The 24,279-nt window shown below is 38.4% G+C and overlaps 1 protein-coding gene across 4 annotated transcripts in view; it reads left to right on the top strand.

Moving 5' to 3' along the window:
- Positions 1 to 24,279, top strand: part of DYM (dymeclin) — a 342,875-nt gene that overhangs the window by 265,895 nt on the left and 52,701 nt on the right. For all 4 annotated transcript variants that reach the window (XM_072828553.1, XM_072828551.1, XM_072828554.1 and 1 more), the window contains one exon: positions 18,467 to 18,649. In XM_072828553.1, the coding sequence (XP_072684654.1) occupies positions 18,467 to 18,649 (183 nt within the window). The remainder of the gene's footprint in view (positions 1 to 18,466; positions 18,650 to 24,279) is intronic.

Genomic DNA, 24,279 nt, shown 5'->3' with positions numbered 1-24,279 from the left:
CAGGGATTCAGAGGTCAGTCAGGTTGACCCCAGGGCCTGGGCTATTAATAACTACGGTGGCAGTATTCCTCTTCTGTAGCTCTGGCCAAGTTTCCGTAAAACTGGGAAGTATTTAAGATACAGAGTAATTGCTTCTGATTTGAGTCCATGAAAATAGTTTTTGGTGTCTCGATTGAGGTGCAGCATCCCTCAATTATATTTGCAATATGATTTCCAAGTGAAAATACTAAGGTTTTAATGTAAAATTTCTTACGTATCTTGAAAGAAAAGTTTTTGAGAAATTTCTGCCTTACACAATTAAACAGGATTTTATAATTCCCAAGGTGAAATAAAGGTCAAGGACTGCATCTTATCTTATATCCTCATTACCTGTTCTCAGTGCTTCGGACAATGTTGCAGGTCATGATGTGGGGCCCTCACTTACTGTTGGCAAAATCATTTTCTTCTATGGTTATTTGATATTTTGTTTGTCACAACTGAGAATTGGTTTTGTCAAATTTTGTTAAACTGTGAGGTAGGTTTGTTGTTTCCCATCAAGAAATAATTGGGACAGCATTTGTTTTATGTGTTATTTTAGAGCGAACTTTTTTGAAAATAAAAATGCCTCAAGTGTCAGATATAATTTGGTTTTATAGATCAACAGTTCAAAAAAATGTGTCGTATATTATTGTTTTTCTATTTTAATTTCCTAATTATCTGAAAAATAAAGTGATGTTTAATGCTATTTGAAACTTATCCCCTTGTAAACCTTATGCAAAAGTTTATGTGCTGCTGCGTTGCTAGAATTCTCATAGACACTTAGATTTTCACCCAGTGCAGCTTGAAGACCATTGATGAGGGGTAGGGTTTGGAAGATCATTGGACTAACTTGTTTTTTCCCCAACATCTTATTCTGAAAATTTTCAAATATACAAGAAAAGTTGAGAAATGTGTACAGTGAACACCCACATACCTACCACCTAGACTGTACAATTAACATATTACTAAGCTTGCCTCATTACCTATTCACATCTGTCCTTCTACCAGTCCATTCCAAGTTGTGTGATACCCGTCATTAGAATAACTCCGTGGTATCCATCGTCCAGATTTACGTAATTTATGTAACCAGTCATCTACTGTTGGACATTTGGGTTTGTGATAGGTGTAATGACCCTTCAGTAACTGTAGTTGAGTAATGACCTCTGAAAAGTGTCCAGGTCCTAATCCCCAGAACCCATGGATATGATAAGTTGTACAGCCGAAGAAACTTAGCAGATGTAAGTAAGGTAATGGGCCTTAAGATCAGGAGATTAGTTTGGCTTATTTAGGTGGACCCAATCAAAACACAGGAGCCCTTAAAATTAGAGAACTTTCTCCAGCTCAAGTAGAAGAGATATGCCCAAAAGGGAAGTCTGAGAGACTCAACGCTGCAAGGGATTTGACCCGCCATTGCCAGTTTGAAGATGGAAGGGGTGATGTGATGCAGGCAGCCTGAAGCTGCTAACAGAGACTTCCAGCTGACAGCCAGCAAGAAAATAGGAAACTCGGCTCTGCAGCCATGAGGAACTGAATTCTGCCAACAACCTGAATGAACTTGGAAATAGATTCTCCCCCAGAGCCTCCAGATAAGAGCCTCGCCCAGCTGACGCCTTGCCTCATGAGCCTCATGAGACCCAGGGCCGAGGAAACAGCCAAACCTACCCGAATGTCTTCAGAACTGTGAGATAATAAGTTTGCATTGTTGTAAGCTGCCAAACTTGTGGTTTGGTACAGCTGTGATAGAAAACTCATTCAGGGATAATGAGAATTTCTTATTATTTTACAGTAAACATCCACAGTCTTATTTCCTTAGGATAAATTTCTGATATTAGAATTACAGGCACAGAAAAGTCTGCATTTTTAAAGACTTTTTTAGTACGTATTGATATGTTAAAACCTGGACAAGTCGTGTTAGATTACACTTCCATCAGGACTCTATTGAGAATCCTATTTCCTTTCTTCTTGACAACACTGGGAATTAGATTTGTTAATTTATGTCAATGTGAAATGTCAAAAATAAAAAAAAAGTTATAGCATTATTATTTTAATGAGTATTTTTAAACTAGCAAAAGGGAACAAACATATCCTAATGTTTTTATCTTTTGTGAATTATGTGTGTCCAGTGTGCATTTTTCAAATGAAGGCCCTTTTTCTCAATCTACCAAGCAATTTTTTTAACTTTTCTCAAATTCCTTTTAAAACTCCACCAGGAGGGGCAGCCCGGGTGGCTCTTGCTCAACCACTGAGCCACCCACGGGCCCCCAAAACAATCTTTAAAAAAATATAAAATGAGTAAAAGCTTTAAAGGGCATAATATGTATTCCCTGAAGATATAAAGGCGTTACTCATAAAGCTAGATGAGCATGGGAGCCCCCTTTTTCAACAGTCCCTGACAAGTCTTTTATTGTATTATTTTCTTCACATTTTTAATTTGATTATAGGTCAAGTCGAATGATTTGTATTTACCTAGACAAGTTTCCCTTTCATTCAGTTTGTCAAACTAAATATTTGTTATGAAAAAAAATTCAAACGACATGAAAGGTGTTTAACGAACCCTGATACACCAACTATGTAGATTCAACAATTAGATTTTGTCATGTATCTCTCATTTGAACCTTCTTTGCTATGGTATTTCAGAGTAAATATTGGAATTTTAGTCCTTCGTATTTTGGTATGTATCTCTAAAATAACATCTTCTTTCATAGTAATATATGATTATTACACCTAACAAAGATAGCAGTTTTTCTTAGGTGTGATCAAATACACAACACAAACAGATCTCTCCAGCAATCTCATAAAGCTGTCGACAGTGTTAACATCAGAGTCCTAAATAAAAATTCAGGGGCAGCCCGGGTGGCTCAGCGGTTTAGTGCCGCCTTTGGTCCAGGGCGTGATCCTGGAGACCGGGGATCAAGTCCCACATCGGACCCCTGCATGGAGCCTGCTTCTCCCTCTGCCTGTGTCTCTGACTCACTCTCTCTCTCTCTCTCTGTCTCTCATGAATAAATAAATTTAAAAATCTTTAAAAAATGAAAAATAAAAATTCATACTTTTGGCTGTTATATCTATTAAGTATCTTTTAATCTATTGTGACCTCCTTGTTTCTTCTCCTCATACCATTATTATGCTGCAGAAATGGCCATTTTCCTGTAGAATCTTCCATATCCTGAACATGTCCTTTAGTAGTGTTCAACTTGTTCTCTCATATTTACTATAAATGGAAGTTAGCTCTACAGGCTTGAATAAATTCGGATTCTTCTTTCTTGGCAAGGTTACTTCATAGGAGGTGACATTGTTTGCTCCACACGTTAGGAGGTATAGTTGTCTCACTCTTATTGAGGCTAAGAATCATCAGTGGTTTCAGGTGGGGACCGCCTGATTTCTCTACTGTGAGGTTCCACTTCATGCTTTCATCCCATTCCACTTCATGCTTTCATCCCATAGTTCTGTCCATTGACAAGTGTTGCCCAAATGAGTCCGTTAAGAATTGCAGCATTTTGTTCTCAACATTATTTTTACTTCTACATTTATTAGGATTTTTAATTCTAATATTTAATTACGTTATGTAATTTTTCTAGAACATTTCCTTATCAGACAGGGTTAATTGAAATACAGTTCATAGAGGAAAGTCAAAGGCTTAATTACTCCCTTTTAATCTCCAGTTTTTAGAGTAAGAAGCTGGTGGTCTGTTTACTTAACAGTGTTGTCCAATGAATTGGTGGGTTTGGGAGGTTAGAGTTCTCTTTCTCTCATTTTTTAAAGAATTACATTATTAAACTCAGGGAGTTTTATATATTAAATGTTTGAACTCATTACATTCTTTAAAAAAGAACTTTTTAGGGGATCTCTGGGTGGCTTAGTGGTTTGGTGCCTGCCTTTGGCCCAGGGCGCGATCCTGGAGTACCGGGATCAAGTCCCACGTCAGGCTCCTGGCATGGAGCCTGCTTCTCCTTCCTCCTGTGTCTCTGCCTCTTTCTCTCTTTATCATAAATGAATGAATGAATGAATGAATGAATCTTTAAAAAAATAAATAAAAATAAAAAAGAACTTTTTAGTAAAGTATTGTACTCTTACAGAAAAACCTGCATATCTTAAGTACATAGAGAGAAGGACTATTCACAGACTGTCCCTCTTTGGCCTCTTGTAAAATTACTCTGCCTTTGGTTTTCAATAGATTTACTGTTAGGTACTTAGAGTGGTTTTTGTCAGATTTATCCTGATGACAGAGTTCATAATGCTTCTTGAATTTGTTGCCTGATGTGTTTCTCAGCTAGTATCGATCTCTAAAATATTGTGCTCCTTTCTCTTTATTCTGGATGTTTTCTTATCAAATACTATTTTCTACTTTACTGATTTTCTCAGCAGTTGTGTCTCATCTGGTATTTAAGCCATCCATTAAGTTCTTCATTAGTTATTGTATTTTTAACTTCTAGATTTTTCCATGTAGCTCTTTTTTGTATTTTGCAGTTCCCTGCCAGAATCCTCAGTCTTGTCCTCAGACTCCTTAAGCACAATTACTTTAAAGCATGCATTTGATGGGTCCCAATGGGCCTGTTTGTATTGTCTGTTGTTTCGTCTTTTGGTTATATGGTCTTACCTTTTAATGTACCTGGTTATTTTTATTGAGTGCCCGACATTTTATCTGAAGAATCGTGGAGCTAATTGAGGCTCTGGATGGTGTTATCTTCCTCCAGAGGGGATTTCTGCTTGTGGCAACTGCCTAGGCTAGAAATTATATTACAAATACAGATGGACTTAATCCAATCTGATTGAGATGCTTCACAGCTAGATGTGAGTCTCTCTGAGGGATAGTCTATTTCTTTCTCACTTGTACAACTCAGGCAGACCTCTTGGACTTCCACATAAAATCTGTAAGGAATTACTGGAGTCCCTTTTTTGGCAGATCCTGAATTCCAATATTTGCCCTTTTCACTTCTAACTCCTGTGAGCCTGTCAAACCTTTTGCTAAGTTTCCCTACCCACTCAGTTTCTAAGGCTCTCAGCTATACTTCAAACATCTTTAAGGGAAAAGTGGTCCTAAATGCTATACTTACCTGTTTTCCCAAATCTTGAACCCACAATTTTTTACTTTTTTGATAGTTTTCTGAGGCCATTAAACAGTGTATGCATGTGCATCTGTGTATATATACATGTCTAGCTTTTTTTAAAAGATATATTTATTTGAGAGAGAATGAGCATGTGCAGGGGGAGGGGCTAAGAGAGAGGAAGAGAAATCCTCAAGATGACTCCTCACTGAGCATGGAACCCAACATGGGGCCCAATCCCAGAACCCTAAAATCATGGCCCAAACCGAAATCAAGAGCTGGCCACTCAATTGACTGAGCCACCCAGATCCCCTACACATGTCTAGCTTTTATAACTGTTCTCAGGTGGGGAAGTTGGTCTAAAACATCTAATCCACCTACTAGAAATATCATTATGTTTGAAGTTCAGCTCTTTGAAGTTTCATCTTTGGTCACTGGATATCACATCACGTTGACTTATGTGTCCATTTAGCACAATCCACTAGTAATTACAAATTTTCTTGATTTCTAGTGCAGGATGTCCCAACTAATATTATATATATTCTGCCACAGCCCTGACACCAGTCATGCTTTCAAGGAGACTTGGGTTGTTGTTTTTTTTCTTTGTATGTTTGCTTGTTCTTTTGGTTGAATGGTGTTTAAAGAACATAATCTGACAGCTGGTACTCTCATTGCTGTTTAGTTGTCATTACTAGGCCTTTTCAGTGGACTATAGTAGAAAATACATATTTTTACAACAAAAATGTTTACGATTTCAAATTCACATTTATCATTATAAGTTTTTAGCTTTCTTTCTTTATTTGGTTTTAGGTTTCTATTTCCTCTTACACTGAAAACATTGATTCTTAAAAACCTTACTTTCGTTAGATAATCAGTGGCTTAAAAATACTGTCACCAAAATGACTACTAAAAATTAGACCATTGAATGAAGTTTGATATTTCATTTCTGTTTGTCCTTAGAATACATTCTGTGGTCTTCAGATGATTAATTATCATTGATAATAAATTTTTATACTAACTATAAAACTTCAAAAAAATACATTCTACCTAGTATTCTACTAAGAATGTATTTATGTGCAAATCAAAATAATACTGTGTTCCAAGGACACAGAAAGTAAGTACTTTGTCTATATCATTATGTCACAATTCTGATCATTTCAGTTTATTCTCATGTTTCAGAGAATTCTTTTAAATCCTCAATTCAATTTTATTTTGGAATATATAAAATGTTAATTTCTTTCCAAAGTCAAAACTATAACAGGATATACACAGAAAGAAAGCTCTTGCTTCCATCCATATTCCTTTTTCCTTGTTTCCTCCCTTCCTCTGTAGATAACTTATTTTCTTTATTATTTTCATTTTTTAAAGATTTATTCACCTCTTTTTACAGAGAGCAGGAGGGGGGGGAGAGAATCTCTCAAGCCAGACTCCCTGCTGAGCAAGGAGTCCAACTCAGAGCTTATCCCACAACCCATGAAATCATGACCTGAGCCAAGATCAAGAGTCAGGGGAACCCTGGGTGGCTTAGCGGTTTGGTGCCTGCCTTTGACTCAGGGCATGATCCCAGGATCCCTGGATCGAGTCCCACATCGGGCTCCCTGCATGGAGCCTGCTTCTCCCTCTGCCTGTGTCTCTGCCTCTCTCTCTCTCTCTCTCTCTCATGAATAAATAAAAATCTTTTTTCTTTAAATAAATAAAATCTTTCAAAAAAAAATCAAGAGTCAGAGGCTCAACCAACTGAGCCACCAGGCGCCCTTTCATTATTTTTAGTTTATCCTTCTAATTTCTTTTTTGCATGCATGTGCGCGTGCGCACACTCTCTCTCTCACACACACACACACACATTCTTACACTCTTCCTCAGGTCCTTTCTTACCCAAAAGATAACACAGTATGTACTGTTTGGCACCTTTCTGTATTCACGGTCTCTCCCAGACTCATTCTCTGTTAGTGTAGAGATATCTTCATTGCTTTTCCCGCCTGCATAGTATTATGTTATGTGGAGATACCATAGTTTATTGATGGACATTTTGTTTTCTTTCATTATTTGCAAATGCTATAATGACCAACCTTGTGCATATGCTGTCTCACAGTTGCACGAGTCTGCCTTCGTATTTACCTCCTAAAGGTGAGATTCCTGAGTCTCAGTGCATATGCACCTATAGTTTTTTAAACGTTGCCAAATGTTCCTCCAATGAGGCCATACCATTCTGCATTCCCACTAACATTTCATGAGAGTTTTTGTTTTCCTATGACCTCACTAATATATCAGTATTTCAAATTTTGGCATTTTTATCACAGATTGTCAGTTTTCTTAGAGAATTATCCAGAGAATTTTCATTGAAATTTTTTCCATATCGATGGTTATATTCTTTTTCTCTTCCCTAGTGTTTTGTATGTGTGATTTTCCCCTTTTTCCTAATTAGGGTATTGTCTGCTTGTTGTTTGCTTTTAAAAGAAACAAAGGTGCTTATTTACCTATATCTTATGGTTTTCCTCTATTTTCTGATTGATTTATTTAGGGTTTTATTTTTTGTCATTTCTTCTGTCCTGCTTTCTTTGGACTTGGTTTGCTTTCTCGATTTTACCTGTGCACTTAGGAATGATTCTGAGGCCTTCGTTCTTCTGTTAAGAGCAACTCTGTCACTGATCAGCACCCAGCCATTAGCTGTTTATATTTTTTCTTACTGATTTGTAGAATTTCTTCATGTGGTTTTGCTCTTCCTGAATGTGTTGCTAATATTTTTCTTAGTTGCTATTACTCTCTTCTCCATTTATGAGGTTCCACTTTTAACAAAAGACTTAAATTTTCATGTATTCGAAACTCTGCTTTTTCCTTTAGAGACTCTGGATTCTTTTCTTAAAACATTGAAAAGCCTCCTTGCCGCTCTTACCCCATCCCTGGGTCAAAATGATGAACATATTTAGCTATATTTTTTCTAACCCCTTAAAGTTTATTTCTTAACCTTTTAATCTTCTGGAATTCTTTTCGTTGAAGGAATTAATTAGAGATCTAGCCTTTGCATTTTCTCTATTTAATTATTACTCAGCCCAGTAGCTATAACTCCATGATTTGTCTCCTCAGGTATGAAATCCTATCTGTGTAATTGACTGAATTCCCATACACCCTTGGAATTGTTTCTGGCTTCTGGCTCTTCCACCACTGTTTTTTATCTTTCTGTGTATGGTGCCATTTCAAATACATTAGCTAGTATAGTTTTGTACCACGTATTGTTCTGTTAAAAAATGTCAGCCCATTGTTCTTTTTCAGAATTTTGGATGGCAGTTCCAGGGTTCACCCTCAAGTTCAGTTTCTGCTCCCTCTTTCTTGTATCTTGTGACTTTTGCACTGTGAGTAGCAAGTCCTCCGTCTGAATGTCTGCCTTTGTAGGCTTTCAGAATGCACTCCCTGGACCTCTCCAGAATGGTTTCATCTTCTCTCCTCCATCTCTTCTCCAGGGCCACATTTTAGCCGGCAGTGGTTTTTTTCCTTCTCTTCCTGGGTGTTTCTGAAGTAGCAGGAGCCCCACAGGTCCTCTTTGTGCTAAGGGAAGTCTGGCACTCATCTGACTGTTGGATCTGGTTCCACCTCTTGTCAGCCCGTTACGTTGACCTTCTAGCCAAACTGGATTTCCTCCCCATAGCATGGTCCACTTCACTGTGAGGCTTTCTGTGCATGCACTTTATTATTCACCCTTTTACCTCCCCACCAACTTGGACAGGTCTCTTCCCATTGATAGTAAGTAACTACCGTGTAATGAGCATTTAATATCTGCTAAGCAAGACAGCAGATTTTTTTAAAGTATATTATTATGTAATCATATCCTATAAAAGAGGTAATATTCTAATTTTTCAAATGAGAAACCTGAGGCCAAAGGACACATAGCTAATAAATGCTAAAACTGGGGCTCAGATCCAGGCCTGACTCCAGGGCTTGTGTGCCTGACCACCCTGCTGTCTTCCTTTTCCCTTTGTCCCCAAGACCCCCAAGTGCTTCCATAGACTTGGTACGTTCCAACGTGAATCTCCTCTAAATGATAATCTGTGTGAAGGTGTGGTCATGTGTGGATTACTGCTCTGTCCCCAGCACCTACCACATCTCTGTTATTTAGGGACCATATGATTTATTTTATGTGTCTCAATTTTCTTTTTTTTTTTAAGATTATATTTATTTGTTTATTCACAAGAGACAGAGAGAGAGGCAGAGACACAGGCAGAGGGAGAAGGAGGCTCCATGAAGGGAGCCTGATGTGGGACTCGATCCGGGGACTCCAGGATCATGCCCTGGATTGAAGGCAGACTCTAAACCGCTGAGCCACCCGGGAATCCCCTTCTTTTTTTTTTTTTTTAAGATTTTATTTATTTATCATGAGAGAGAAAGAGAGAGGCAGAGACAGGCAGAGGGAGAAGCAGGCCCCATGCAGGGAGCTGGATGTGGGACTCGATCCCGGGACTCCAGGATCATGCCCTGGGCTGAAGGCAGGTGCCAAACCACTGAGCCACTCAGGGATCCCCATGTCTCACTTTTCTATTAAATGCCAGACATTATGTATAGGACAGTAAGTCTGGAGTGAAAAATATGCCTATAAATGGGCACACCTCTGCTGATAGAAGTTGGCTCATTCTGGTTAGGACCTGAGCTGAGTTTGGGCTTCGTCTTTAGTGTACTGTTAGCTTGACATTCCCCAGTAGTTGTTGCTGTGCGTGAGGAGTGCGGCCTGGGTTCTGTTCAGTGTTGCTTTACCCACCTCTGCTTTCAGCAGCCCCTGCAGTAGAGTTAGAGATGGGTATTTCTATTGTCCTGGTCCAGCCTCCTTCTTGGGGAGTCCCTGTGTGTGTCTGGGTCATAGTCACAGGGCTTTCTCAGCATGTCTGTCTTTTCTCATCTTGGCAGCTCTGTGTCTGTGGTTGGCCCTGAGTGAGAGGTTCCTGCCCCTTCCCCAGTGGTAGCATAGGATCCAGATATAGGATTGTACACCCAGTATGGTTTGCTGCTCTAACCCCATGTTAGAGGGTTTTTTGCTCAGTCCCCCCACCAACAGGAACAGGCAGCTGTCTGTTGGTGTCCTGGAAGTGAGTTTCCTGCTTCTCATTCAGCGGCAGATGGGTTATGTTTCTACTTCTCCCCTGGAAGCAGTGGAAATTTCCTCGTGCTCTGGGCCAATAGTTTGCTGCCACAATAGGTTAAAGCTTTTGCCTCGCATGAGAAGGAAGGTCTGGGAAGCTGGGTCAGATAGAGGGCTCTTTCCCATCTCCTTCTCCACACCTTGTCTTTCTCGTGAGCACCTGGTGAAGGCTGGTGGGAATGAGCTTTCAAGTGAGTGCAAATTCCACTGTATCTGGAGCTCCAGCTTTCCAGACTGACACATTAGACCACATGTAGCCTTTAAGAATTTATTGAAATCTGGGCAGCCCCGGTGGCGCAGTGGTTTAGCGCCGCCTGCAGCCCGGGGTGTGATCCTGGAGTCCCGGGATCGAGTCCCACATCAGGCTTCCTGTATGGAGCCTGCTTCTCCCTCTGCCTGTGTCTCTGCCTCTCTCTCTCTCTCTCTCTCTCTCTCTCTCTCTCTCTCATGAACAAATAAATAAAATCTTAAAAAGAATTTATTGAAATCTTAATCTGATTTCTTTCTTTCCATTCTGTGGAGACCGTGTCCTCCCCCTGTGCTCTGCCAAAAATGAGAGTATGCGTTCTCCTTTTGTTCTCTCTTTAGAGGGACTTGCCCCTCTAGAGAATTCATTTTACTTGACTGCCTTCCAAAATCATTCTCTGATGGCCCTAAGAAGACTTATGATTTATTAAATTATCTGGCTTTTTCTCACTGGTAGAGTAAGAGAAGCAGTCTTTGCATATCCTAAGCAGAAGCCAGTCTGGGTCACCTATAATGCTTCTGTGCATCACCCCAGGGAGCCCATTTATTTTACATTTAAAGGAGCTGAGGCCCAGGCAGTGACTTGTCCAGTCTATGACAAACTGGGACTAGAATCCATTCCAGAGCTCCTCTCCCCTGGCTTGCAGCTACCTCTGTTTTGCCTTTTTCATTTTTTTTTAAAGCTGAACTGTAGCTCTTCTGGGTGTGATTCTTAGCACCACTGACTCTTCTTCCAGAGAAGGAATGAAAAAAAAACAAAAACAAAAACAAAACCCGGCATCCATGGGCAGCCTCGGTGGCTCAGCGGTTTAGCGCCGCCTTCAGTCCAGGGTGTGATCCTAGAGACCCAGGATCGAATCCCACGTTGGGCTCCCTGCATGGAGCCTGCTTCTCCCTCTGCCTGTGTCTCTGCCTCTCTCTCTCTCTATGTCTCTCATTAATAAATGAATAAAATCTTAAAAAAAAATGGCATCCAAGTGTAGAGATTATTTCCCTTTTGTGCATTAACAATATCAAAGATAGGGATCCCTAGGTGGCGTAGCGGTTTGGCGCCTGCCTTTGGCCCAGGGCGCGATCCTGGAGACCTGGGATCGAATCCCACATCAGGCTCCCGGTGCATGGAGCCTGCTTTTCCCTCTGCCTGTGTCTCTGCCTCTCTCTCTCTCTCTTTCTGTGACTATCATAAATAAATAAAAAAATTTAAAAAAAAACAATATCAAAGATAATAAGCCTTGAAATTTAAGGCATTCTAGAAGAATCAGTAAGCTCTTTGGTTTCAGAAATGATTATTTTCGAACTTCACCTTCTACATTTTTCTTCTCAAAGGTTGTTGAGTGTTACAGTGACTTTCTTCAAGGTGCTGGGATAATCTAAATTCTGGATTTTACTAAAGTTTGAGGTCATCCTAAAGCTTTTTCTACATTAATTACATGTTTGATTACTCTAATAAAATTTGCTTTCTAAATTCAGTATTTTCTACAATCTTCATTGGAGGTTGAGACTTAAGAATGGCAAAGGACTTTTTTTTAATCCCATATAAGCACTTGTTTTTGCAAATGAAAAACTTCCACTTAGGTGAAGTGACTTAGCAAAGGTCACACAGGTCATTATTGGCAGAACTGTAATGGGGAGCTCTCCTCTCTCTTTTGACAATGTCAAAGCTATTATAAGAAAAAAAAGATACATTTTCCTAGAGAGTTGTTTTACTCAGATATTACTTTTCGTAGGATGTGAAAGAGTAGTTCTTTTTATAATAAAACAGTATATTTTGAAGAAAGATGGAAATGAGCACTAATTCTTAAGGCAGAACATTAAATTTTTAAAAAAACAAAACAGAAAACTCAAGGCTCTGGGATGTATGCTCACTCTCTGCCAGTGGGAGGGCTGGGGGAGGAGGAGAAGCACTGCCCTGCACCCCACTTTGTGCTCAGTGTGGGCAGCCTGCTAAGATAATGTGATTGTTGGGAGCTGCAATTGAGTTGGATTTCCATCAGAACATTCCTTTTTTGTGAGTTCCGTGGCTATTTTCCAAGTATGGAAAATCATGTAAAGTTAGCCAGTGTCCCCTAGCAGCCACCTTTCTCCAGCCTTCCTGCCACCAGTAAGCATGTTTTCAATAATAGACTTCCCAAGGTTCTAGTTTAGGCTTGTGGGCCATGTTCAGACACTGTCCAAAGAACCAAGACAAAGACCACATCATCTTACATTCCCACGCAAGAACAGCGGTGCCATAACTCTGCCCTTCCCCCCTCCCTGCCCCCACATTATCAGAGTTACACATTGTCTCCTCTGGTCACAGGATTAATTCTTCAGCTGTGATTTTGCAGGTAATACAAAGCTAGTTCTTGCTATCAGAAGCTGGACATTTGGAGACAAATCCAGTTCTGGCTAGAAATAACGTGATCACAAAGCTTTTTAGTGTATGCGCCAATAAATTAACAACATAAAGATAACAGGAGTCTATCACCAAATGATTGGCTTTGAAGGCCATTTGCACATTAACTTTAAAAAGAGGCTTGCCTGTCCATTTCCTCCCCCTTCATCCCCACTCTGGCCAAGTCCCATTAATTTTGTTGAAGGTTTTATTTTCTGCTGAAAATGCAGGAAATTTAGACAACTCTCTTGGAATGCCCCCAAAACTAATACAAACAAGATACATATGCTTCTCTTAAGGAAACTAAAAATAAATGATTTGAAATTTTTAACTGTATCAATTCTCTCTTAAAAGGAAAAGGAAGTTTATATAATGAGGCAACCGTGAGTACTATGGACAGGGTAAGACCCTCTCATAATTGCCAGCTTGTCTGTTAGACATGAAATCAAACTTAGTACAGAACTTGTTCAGTGTTCATTACCAACAGGGACAAAAACCATCAGAAACGTCTGAAAATGGACCATTTTTTAAGGGTCTTTGTTTTAACATTTGAAATTTTCTACAACAAAATAAGTATGCTTTTGTATTGGGTGGGTTTTTTTGTTTTGTTTTGTTGGAGTAGAAAGTGTGATCTGGGATCCATTTCTGAAATGAAAGCTGTATGTACTAAAAAAAAAAAAAAAAGAGAGAGAGAATGAAAAAGACGTGATATTTTCCACGTATTTTGCTCTCTACCAGAGAGCCATCAGATTTTATCTCTGGAAAAGCTAATTTTGACACAATACAGGGGAAACATGGTTGGTTTTTAAAACATGTCTTTTTATAAAACCTTATGTTATTCCATAAATGTAAGTCAGTTTTTCTGTACATCTCCTCTTAAGGGACTAGTTTTATAAAAAAAAAAAAAAAATTTTTTTAAGCTTTATAAAGTAATGGGAATGGGATCTGGGGTACATATTTAACTCTAAGAAATGTGATTTCTAAGTTCTTTATAGTTACAGTAATTGAATTAATTTATCAACTTTGGAAAAGCATTTATCTTTTTATAGTGTCTAAGATTAAAATGATTTTTCTTCTTTCAAATACATTATTTTAAGAAAACACATGGTACTTACTGTGTTAAGCACTATTTTAAGGGCTTTATAAATGCTATCTCATTTAATCTTCATGCGAAAAAAATCAAATAGCAACCTTTCTATATACCGTTTGAAATTCTGACACCCACCCAGATGGTGATGTAATTAGATAACATTTAGGTGTGTTTAAATACTGAGATTTGGACGATTTTGTAATTGTAAAGAAACTAATCAAATTCATGCTAATTTTTCATCTTTTTACAAGTAGTGATTACTACCCAGTAATGCTTTTTAAAAATGAAACGTAGGGCAGCCCCAGTGGCCCAGCGGTTTAGTACCGCCTTCAGCCCAGGGTGTGATCATGGGGCTGAAGTCCCACTCCCACATCTGGCTTCCTGCATGGAGCCTGCTTCTCCCTCTGCCTGTATCTCTGTCTCTCTCTCTCTCTCTGTCTCTCATGAATAAATAAATCTTAGAAAAGAAAAGAAAAGAAGAAAAGAAACATAAAGGGTTTCATTTGCTTATTGCCATTCTTGGTAGGTACCTGCACCAGAATCTGATTCAATCATAGCAGCAACTTGAAGATTCAAATAACTTGTAAATTATAATTACAAGTTATTTGATAATTTTCCTTGGGAATTAAACAAAAGTTTAATAATAGATCATTAGATCTCTTGGAGCCTTCATGTTATGAAGAACTTTTTGCCACCCAGAAGAGACTCTGTGTAGAAGAATCAAAAACCCTGGTCCCCACCCCGAGCTCGACCCCCCTTCTTCATCACAAGCCAGCACCAACTTGCCAGCCATGCAAGCTATCATACCAAGAGATCCTCTAACCTCCAGTTGAGCATCCCCATGTGAAGCCACATGGAGCAGAGACCTGCTGTCCCCATCAAGCCTCACCCAAATTATTAGCAAAACAAATGATTGCTATTCTAAGCAGCTAAGCTTTGGAACAGTTTGTTAAACAGCAATAGGTAATGATTTAAAAGTCACAAAACAAAAAATTAAAAAAATAAAAAATAAATAAAAGTCACAAAACGTGATGGTAGGAATATATTGAAAGGTACCAACAATAACAACAAATGTAAGTAAATTAAACTCACTTAAAATTTGGAAACTTATTAGATCTACAAATCGTAAAACCTAGCTATATAGTTGCTTTGAACTATATGTGTTTTCAGTAACACAGAAAGCTTGAAAATTAAAGGCTTGGAAGTTATAGATAACCTGGCAAATAAAAAAATGAAGCTGGCATAACAATATTAGTAAAACATACACTTTACTAAAATAAACAACATGAATTAAGAGAAACAGTACATAGTTATAAAAAAAATGTTTAAAAAAAAAAGATGGCAGTTGTGAACCTAGAGTCACTCAGAATATATGAATCACTTGGAAGAATTGATGAATCCTTTCTCATTTTGGGAAATTTTGACCTAACTATCCAGAAGTGATGACTCTTTCAGACAGTGAATGTTAAACGGAATAATTATACATGCGGGTGAGAATGAGGGCAAGAAGCTTCCTATATTGTCAGCATCCATGTATTGTCATTGCTCTTTAAGCAACGATCTAGCAACATCCATTAACAATACAAATACAGTTTTTTCACCAATCCCTCTCCTGGAATCTGTCCCAGAGAAAAAGAAGAACAGATTTAACAACATGCTTATTGCATCCTTGCTCATAGAAATGAGGAAGCAAATAAATTGGATGCCTGTTAGAAAGTTGTGTCTTACATATGCAGTAAACTAATAATACTGTTGCTACTGTTTTGCTTTGAAATCTGTTTTCTTGGGCAGCCCGGGTGGCTCAGCAGTTTAGCGCCGCCTTCAGCCCAGGGTATGATCCTGGAGTCCCAGGATCGAGTCCCACATTGGGCTCCCTGCATGGATCCTGCTTCTCCCTCTGCCTGTGTCTCTGCCATTCTTTCTCTCTCTCTCTCTCTCTGTCTCATGAATAAATAAATTTTTTTTAAATCTTAAAAAAATAAAAATAAACTTTTCATTCAGAATGATTACAAATAAAAATGTCTATTTCCTTGTGTAGATCTACAGTCCAATCTGTTTTGTTTTAAGATTTTATTTATTTATTTATTTATTTATTTATTTATTTATTTATTTATTTATTTATGAACACAGAAGGAAAGGCAGAGGGCGAAGCATACTCCTTGCCAGCTGCAGAACTCGATCCCAGGACCCTAAGATCATGACCCGAACCAAAGGCAGATGCTTAAACTGTCTGAGCCACCCAGGCACCCCCAAACTGGTTTTATAATTCATTCTGCCTAAAGAAACATTGCTTAGAGTACAGGTGTCTCATACATTATCTCAGCTTATTTTACTATGAAAAAAAAAATCTTTATTTCACCTTCACATTTGAAGGATATCTTTGCTAGTTATAGAATCCTCTGGCTGCCTTCAAGATTTTCTCTTTGTCTTTGGTTTTCAGAGTTTAAGATGATGTACTTACATGTGTGTTTTTTTGTTTTATTTTGGGTAGATTTGGGGGATATTCTCTGAGCTTCTTGGACCATCATTTGATACTTTCATTATTTTACTGCTCAGCCATTACCTCTTCAAGACTCTGTTAAGTCCACTGTTGAACCCATTTATGTGTTCTTTCCTGCTAATAATATGTATTTTTTATCTTCTAGCATTTACATTTGTCAGTTTCTTATAGTTTTCAACTCCACTAAAATTCCCCATCAATCCAAACATATGTAGGTTCATAATAGATTTTATAAAGCATAGTTCCTTTAAATTTCTTGTTTGATATTTTTATCATCTTTGTATCTCTTTTTTTTTTTTTTAATTTTTATTTATTTATGATAGTCACAGAGAGAGAGAGGCAGAGACACACAGGCAGAGGGAGAAGCAGGTTCCATGCACCGGGAGCCTGATGTGGGATTCGATCCCAGGTCTCCAGGATCGCGCCCTGGGCCAAAGGCAGGCGCCAAACCGCTGCGCCACCCAGGGATCCCTCTTTGTATCTCTTGATCTAGTACTGCCTATTGCTTTGTCTCTTAAATGTGAGTTGTTTTAACTTGTTTTTGTCTTGTACATTTTGGTTGAATGCTAGACATTATACTTTGTATACACTGTACAGGCAGAGATATATTGTGTGGGGATAACCATAGCTTTTTATTTACTGCACCAGATAGTACCTATTTTTTACTTTGTAGGCCATATAGCGTTTTTTTTTTTTTTTTAAGATTGTATTTATTTATTCATGAGAGGCACAGAGAGAGAGAGAGGCAGAGACACAGGCAGAGGGAGAAGCAGGCTCCATGCAGGGAGCCTAATATGGGGCTCGATCCCGGGTCTCCAGGGTCACGCCCTGGGCTGAAGGTGGCGCTAAACCACTGAGCCACCCAGGCTGACTGCCATATAGCCTTTGAGGTATACTTTATCTGTCACTAATATGTCAAATTAATTTCTTTCAATTAATATTTACATGGTATATCATCTTCCATCCTTCTGTTTTAGACCTAACTATATTTGAAGTGAGTTCTATCTAAAATTTCTTGTGGGTAGCATATAGTTGTGTTTTTTATCCACTCTGCCAATCTTTGGTTTTAATTATTTAGACCATTTGCAACTAATGCAATTATTGATAGATATATTAGAGTTTAAGTCTGCCATTTTACTGTTTTCTGTTTGTTCCCTCTTTTTCATATGTGTCTTGTTTTTCTGACTTCCTACAGATACTGGAATAGTTTTTTAGAATTCCATTTTGATGTATGCATGGTATTTTTGTGTGGATCTCTGTGTAGATTTGCTGTGAACAGTATACATACATGACTTGTCACAGTCTAGTATTGTTGACATTTAACAGTTCAAGAGAAAAGTAGAAACCCTTTCTGGCTTTAAGTCTCTTGGCCCTCCCTGGTTTGTAATATAATTGTCTTAGCTGTTCCCTTATATACATTCACATCAGACAATGTTACGATTTTTTGCTACAACTTTGGAACATAATTTAGAAAACTCAAGAGGAAAAGGAAAGTCTATTGTATTTACCTCTATTTTTGTTCTTTCCCTGTTCTTTCTTCAAGAGATTTGTTCATTGTTTTTACTGTCTTGTAACTGTTTCGTGTTTAGATTCCCAAAGGCTGTTGACTGAGAAAAGAGACAAAACAATAGGCTATTTATCTGTAAGTAGAATGATTGAAATGACAATATAGAGAATTGAAGTCATGTTCCTGAATTAGGCACTTTTCTTGGACTTGGTAAGACCCAACCACCACTTAACACTGTGGGAGTCTAATGATTTAGGGCAATGCCATGATGGGAGTGCCAATAAGGATCTAGTAAGTGAGGGGCTGAGTAAGCCCCAAATTTCCTGTCAAGTTGACAAGTCTATAATTTATTATGTTTGATTCCTAATTGTGACCATCTGAATTCAAAAGACTTTCACTCAAATACTTAGAAAGTGATAAACCTAAAGATTCTTGACAAAAATCATCTGGAAGAGTTTGTGTTACCTTTTAAATGTTAAAATTTTAAAGCAGTTATTCTTGTTCTGATTAATTCTGTGTTAAGGAGAAAAACACTGTATCTGGCTTTTCTTTCTTTATCAGGCACAAGACCTGAATGTCATTGAAGAAGTCATTCGAATGATGTTGGAGATCATCAATTCCTGCCTGACAAATTCTCTTCACCACAATCCAAACTTAGTGTACGCACTGCTTTACAAACGAGATCTGTTTGAACAGTTTCGAACTCATCCTTCATTTCAGGATATAATGCAAAATATCGATCTGGTAAGTGTAAATGGAGATTTTGCGATTCTTAAATATCAAAGCAGCAAAAGTTGAACAAACACTACAAAAGTTAGAATCCCTTCTTTGAACATAAAGTATATTTGTGGTCGATTCTGCCATAATAGTTATTGTATTCCATGTGTGTATTTTATACACACATACATATATTTAATAGAATTGAAATCATACTTTATACAGTTCTGCATTGTGCATTTAGATCATCAGCATTTTTCTGTGGTATCATCAATTCATTGAAAATCTCACATTTTTAATATCTGTATAACCTGTAATGTGGATGTCCCAAAAGAATATTTAACCATGGGGCGCCTGGGTGGCTCAGTTAAGTGTCTGCCTTCAGTTGGGGTCATGATCCCGGGGTTCTGCTCAGCAAGGAGTCTGCTTTTCCCTCTCCCTCTGCTCCTGCTCTCTCTCAAATAAATAAATAAAATCTTAAAAAAAAAAAAATTTAACCATTATCCCATTATTACTCATTTTGCATGTTTCACCTATTTTGTTATTTCATAATTCATGAAGAGTTTGTAAATAAATCTTGTCTCACCTTTCTTCAGTTATATTTTTGGTATATAGTCTTAGAAATGGAATTATAGTAGTTTTTACTGTCAGAGGATATCAATACGTGCTGCCAAATTGCTTTCCAGAAACATTGGGCAAGTATATGCACCTGTATATCATCTGTTTCCACATTTAATCCAAGAGGGTCCGTCTCACTACATACATTCTTGCAGCTTTGAGTATTATAATTATTTTAATATTTGTCTTTTTATATCAAAACTGGTTTTTCATTATCATTTTTATGTTAATTTCCCTATCTGGCAGAACAGTTTTCACTGGTATATAAACTTTTACCCTCTGTCTTTCCTAAAAGTGTTTTTGCCCCATTTTCTATTGCTGTATTAGTGTTTTCCAATTCAGTTTGATTACACAACTATTTCTTCTTTTTTCCTCACAGACTAATCTCTTTAATTAACATACTAGGGAAAAGCTTGAAGAAAATAGCAACAAATATATTCAACAATTTTTTTTAAGATTTTTATTTATTCACTAGAGACACAGAGAGAGAGAGAGGCAGAGACACAAGCAGAGGGAGAAACAGGCTCCATGCAGGGAACCCGATGTGGGACACGATCCCAGGACCCCAGGGTCATGACCAGGGCTGAAGGCAGATGCTCAACTGCTGAGCCACCCAGGTACCCCCTATATTCAACAATTTATCAAGCAAACCAAATGCCATGAACAGGTAGCATTCAACCCTGGAAAGCAACTGACATTTCCTACTGGTAACTTACTCATTGTAGTAGAGCAAATGAGTAGGAAAAAAGTCATCCATGTATAATAGGATCATCTCATTAAATGCTAAAGATATTGTATGAAAACAGTTCTGAGGAAACTGTAAGTAGAATATTTCTCTTTTTTCCCCATTTATTTTTTTTATTTTAATTGCAGTATAACTGGTATACAGTTTTGTATTAGTTTGAGCTGTACAATATATAGTGATTCAGCAATTCGGGACATTACTCGGCACTCCTCAGGGTGAATGTCCTCGTAATCTCCTTTGCCAGTTCACCCATCCCCCGCTCGTCTCTCCTCTAGGAACCATCTGTTCTCTATAGTTAAGAGTCTGTTTTTTGGTTTGTCTCTTTTTTCTTTGCTTGTTTGTTTCTTGAATTCCACGTCTGAGTGAAAATCATATGGTTTTTGTCTTTCTCTGACTTATTTCGTTAGCATTATGCCATCTAGATCCATCTATATTGTTATAAACAGTAAGATCTCATTCTTGTTTATGGCTAAATAATATCCCATTGTGTTTATCCACCACATCTTCTTTATCCATTCGTCTATCAGTGAACACTTAGGTCGCATCCATAGTTTGGCTATTGTATTTACAATGCTACAGTAAACATAGAGATGCATATGACTTTTCAAGTTAGTGCTTTCATGATTCCACAATCATTTCTTGAGTAACTAATCTGATTCACAGTACCAGGCACAAGAGTAAACTGAAGAGCCAACATCCCTGTCCTTGTGTTACTTACATTCAGGAAGACATTCAATAATTAAATTCACACATAAGTATATAAATCTGTGATTTCAGTCCTAATAAGCATATGTATATACCTTTTTCTGAGATGGACACCCAGAAGAGGAATTGCTGGGTAATGTGTATTATGCCAAACTGTTTTCCATGGGGTGCTACCATTTAACTCTCTGACCAGTGGTGTGTGAGAGGTTCTGTTACTTCCCATGAACACTTAGTTTTGTCAGTTTTGTGATGGCACCTCATTATGGTTTTAATTTGCAATTTCTTGATTACCATGGAGTATGAGAATCCACACACACACACAGTTGGATTTCCTCTTTTGTGAGTTTCTATTCAAGTCCTTTGCCAGTTTTTCTGTTGTTTATCTTTGTGCAGATACTTGATATGTTCTAGATTCTAGGCATTCCTTGATTATGTGTTACAGACATCCAGTCACTAACACAGCTAGAGACCTCCAGACATAACTCTAAAACTCTTCTCAAAGTGCTCAAGCAGAGTCAATAAAATTTTCATTTCCATTCTTTTCTTGGAGACTTGTTTCCTGCTTTCTGCTCCAGCGGTGTGCTCAGGTTCTCCTGCAACATCTTAGGAATTTCCTTCACCTGGCCCTTTGGTTGACCTTGGCTCCTGTGTCTTCCTTCCTCTTTCTTGGTTTACTGCTTCATGTTGGCAGGAGTGTGTACTGTGTAGTAGCTTTCTGGGGAAAGGGTATGAGTGAGGTATATTTCATTTTAATTTTCAATTTATAGATAAAGAAACCAGCTTAGAAAGATTTTTACTTGCTCACAGTCACACATTCAGAAAGTCCTATAGAGCCAGGACTCAGAACAGGCAGTTTGATGATAAAGCCCATGCCCATGTTTATAATCATAATGCTTAACTACTGGACCCCTTCACTAAATGTTCCCATGGTTTCTCACTCACTGCCTGAAAACTTCTAGCCATTCCCACAAACCTGGAGATTTTACCATTTACTTTCTCCCTGAGGATCACTTCTAATGATGCCAAATCAGGCTTCATTCCACCAGTGGTAGAACTGAGGATCCTTCTTAGTAACAAGGTGGTTGACAGTTGACATCCTTCAAAATATCTCAGAAAGACCACATTAGTTTCTGAAAAGACACATGAGTACCATGAAAAGGGTTTAAACTGCCCCTATTCAAAACTTACTCTCCTTTGAAAGAAGTAAAGAGGGTACAATTGAGGAAACAGAAGGGACCCCACTGTATATCACACAGTATGTGACCACATGGAACTGGAAGCAAGGTGTTAATTGGACTTACGTCCAGTGCTTACTTGCCTGTGGTTGACAGAAGAAGGGGCCACTTACAATTACCTGTGTTCAAGGGAGAGGACATCCTGTGGTAAATATTTGGCCATATGCTGTTACATGCGTCTTAAAACAAGATAAATAAGTGCCTAAATGTTGTTGAGCACCGGCTAAGTGCTAGGAATGAGACTGAGTACTTTCATAAACATTACCTCTTTTCTTCTTTTTTCAAATTCTTCTTAAACCAGTAATCTAGGTATGACTACACCATTTTACAAATAAGAAAGCCAAGATGTTGATAGATGGTTTCTCAGGTGATTTTCACACAAATCCCCACCTGAGAATCATCGTCTTAAATAATGATCACATATTGGCATAGGTCATGACTCTGGATAATTTGCATATACAGTGTCTCATTTGACCCTTAACCATCCCTGTGAGGGGGCAAAGCAGGGCTTGTGAGGAAAAATGGTTGGCCCAAGGTCACTTAGCCAGTAAGTCAATTCAGCCAGGCTTTGAACCCAGATCTTCTCATTAGAAACTCCATGCTTTCAGCATTCACTTGGATAAACCTAAAGTAAGATTTCAAATAAGCAGGTTTTCCAACAACTTTTTATCGAATACTGCCATCCAAAATAGTGTAGGGCACAATGGAAGTTCATTCAAAAAGCATTTTAAAATCTTTTACAGATTTTGAAAAGAATGCCATGATAGAGATATAAATAACGTCTCTACTTTTTGCTTCTTTTAGCACTTTGCCTTCCCCTTCCTGGCCCTAGCTGCCCCTGAAATTTGGCTCAAGATTTTGCTGTATCTTTTTTCATGGAGTTAACCTTGAAAAGTACTGGATAAAGGAGACTATGAATTACTGTTATTTTTAGCTGACAGGGAGTTCAGAGTTGATATTTTTCATAAGACATTCAGCAGTGTTGAATATCTGAGACAGAAGGGACTAACCTTGGAGTACTCTTAACTTCTGCGGAAGGAGATTGACATGTTTTCCAAATGACCAAGTTTCCAGTAGCCACGGCTACATAGCCCTCCATCTAACCCATAGGTGATACGATATGGCGGAGTCAAGTAGCAGGACAGTAGAATTAACAACACCAAATGAGAAAAGATGTGAAAGAAATTTCATGGCTAAATATAAGTAAAGAACAGAAGCAATGAACAATATCGGTTGTGTAGTGTGTTAAAGGCAACAACTACTTTTATCTCTGGACAGTGTAAAATTCATGTTAGATTTTGTGTGCTTCCAAACCCGACCATCATTACTGAGCTCCACACTAGTGCATTCGGTTGCCTGCCTGACAATCCCACAAATGTTGAAGAAGGTTAAATGAGAATTCTTTGTTTTCTTCAAAAAATCAAACACAAAATGAATCAACTTTCTTCTGCAGCCCTCCTTATCTCAGCAAATAACATTAATATCTACTTAATTTCTTAAAGCCAAAAAAAGAAGAGGAGGAATGATGAATTCTGGTTGGAATAGGATGGGAAATTGCAAGTCCAAAGAGCTCAGTCCGAGAAAGCCTGTATGAGAGGGTGCCTCTGAGCTAAGACTTGAAGGAGATCAAGAGTGAGCCATGCAGCTATCTGGGGTCAGAGTGTTCCAGGCAAAGGAATAAAGGGCTGAGATGGAGGCATGTCTGTGTCTCACTCAGGAGTGAAAGGTAAACCTGCTTACTGACCAATATAAAAGATACAGATTCCCTAAGCTCAGAGTTCTCTTCCTATAATATAACCTACTACATGTATGGGAGTCATCCGGCCCTCATCACACCATCTTTGTGCAATGTGGGACTGGGGGAACCCATAAAAAAAAATGCTAATGCTCTGATTGCTGCTGTTGCTTGACTAACAACTGTCCTTTATCACTGACCCAGAAATCTCCATATCCTTCCAGGATTCACAAAACAGTTAACTTGCAAGTAGGGCTAAACTCTTCAATTCTTGACAATGTGTAATGGTATAATATTTGAAGGTAGACTGATAAGTGCAAGATGACTATTATAAACTCTAGGCCAACCACAAAATAAAGAAAGAAAGATAGGGTAGAGAGATAACTGGTAAGCCAAAGATGGAGATAAAATAGAATTATATGGGGCAGCCCCGATGGCCCAGCGGTTTAGCGCCACCTTCAGCCCAGGGTGTGATCCTGGAGACCTGGGATCAAGTCCCCTGTCGGGCTCCCTTCACGGAGCCTGCTCTCCCTCTGCCTGTGTCTCTAACCGCCCCCCCCCCCGCCCCCGTGTGTCTGTCATGAATAAATAAAATCTTTAAAAAAATAGAATTATAAAT

Source organism: Canis lupus, chromosome 6, assembly GCF_048164855.1.
Source record: "Canis lupus baileyi chromosome 6, mCanLup2.hap1, whole genome shotgun sequence".
In the NCBI taxonomy this organism is placed as follows: domain Eukaryota; kingdom Metazoa; phylum Chordata; class Mammalia; order Carnivora; family Canidae; genus Canis; species Canis lupus.
Note: the sequence above shows the minus strand (reverse complement) of the source record. Positions and strands in the feature narration are given on the sequence as shown.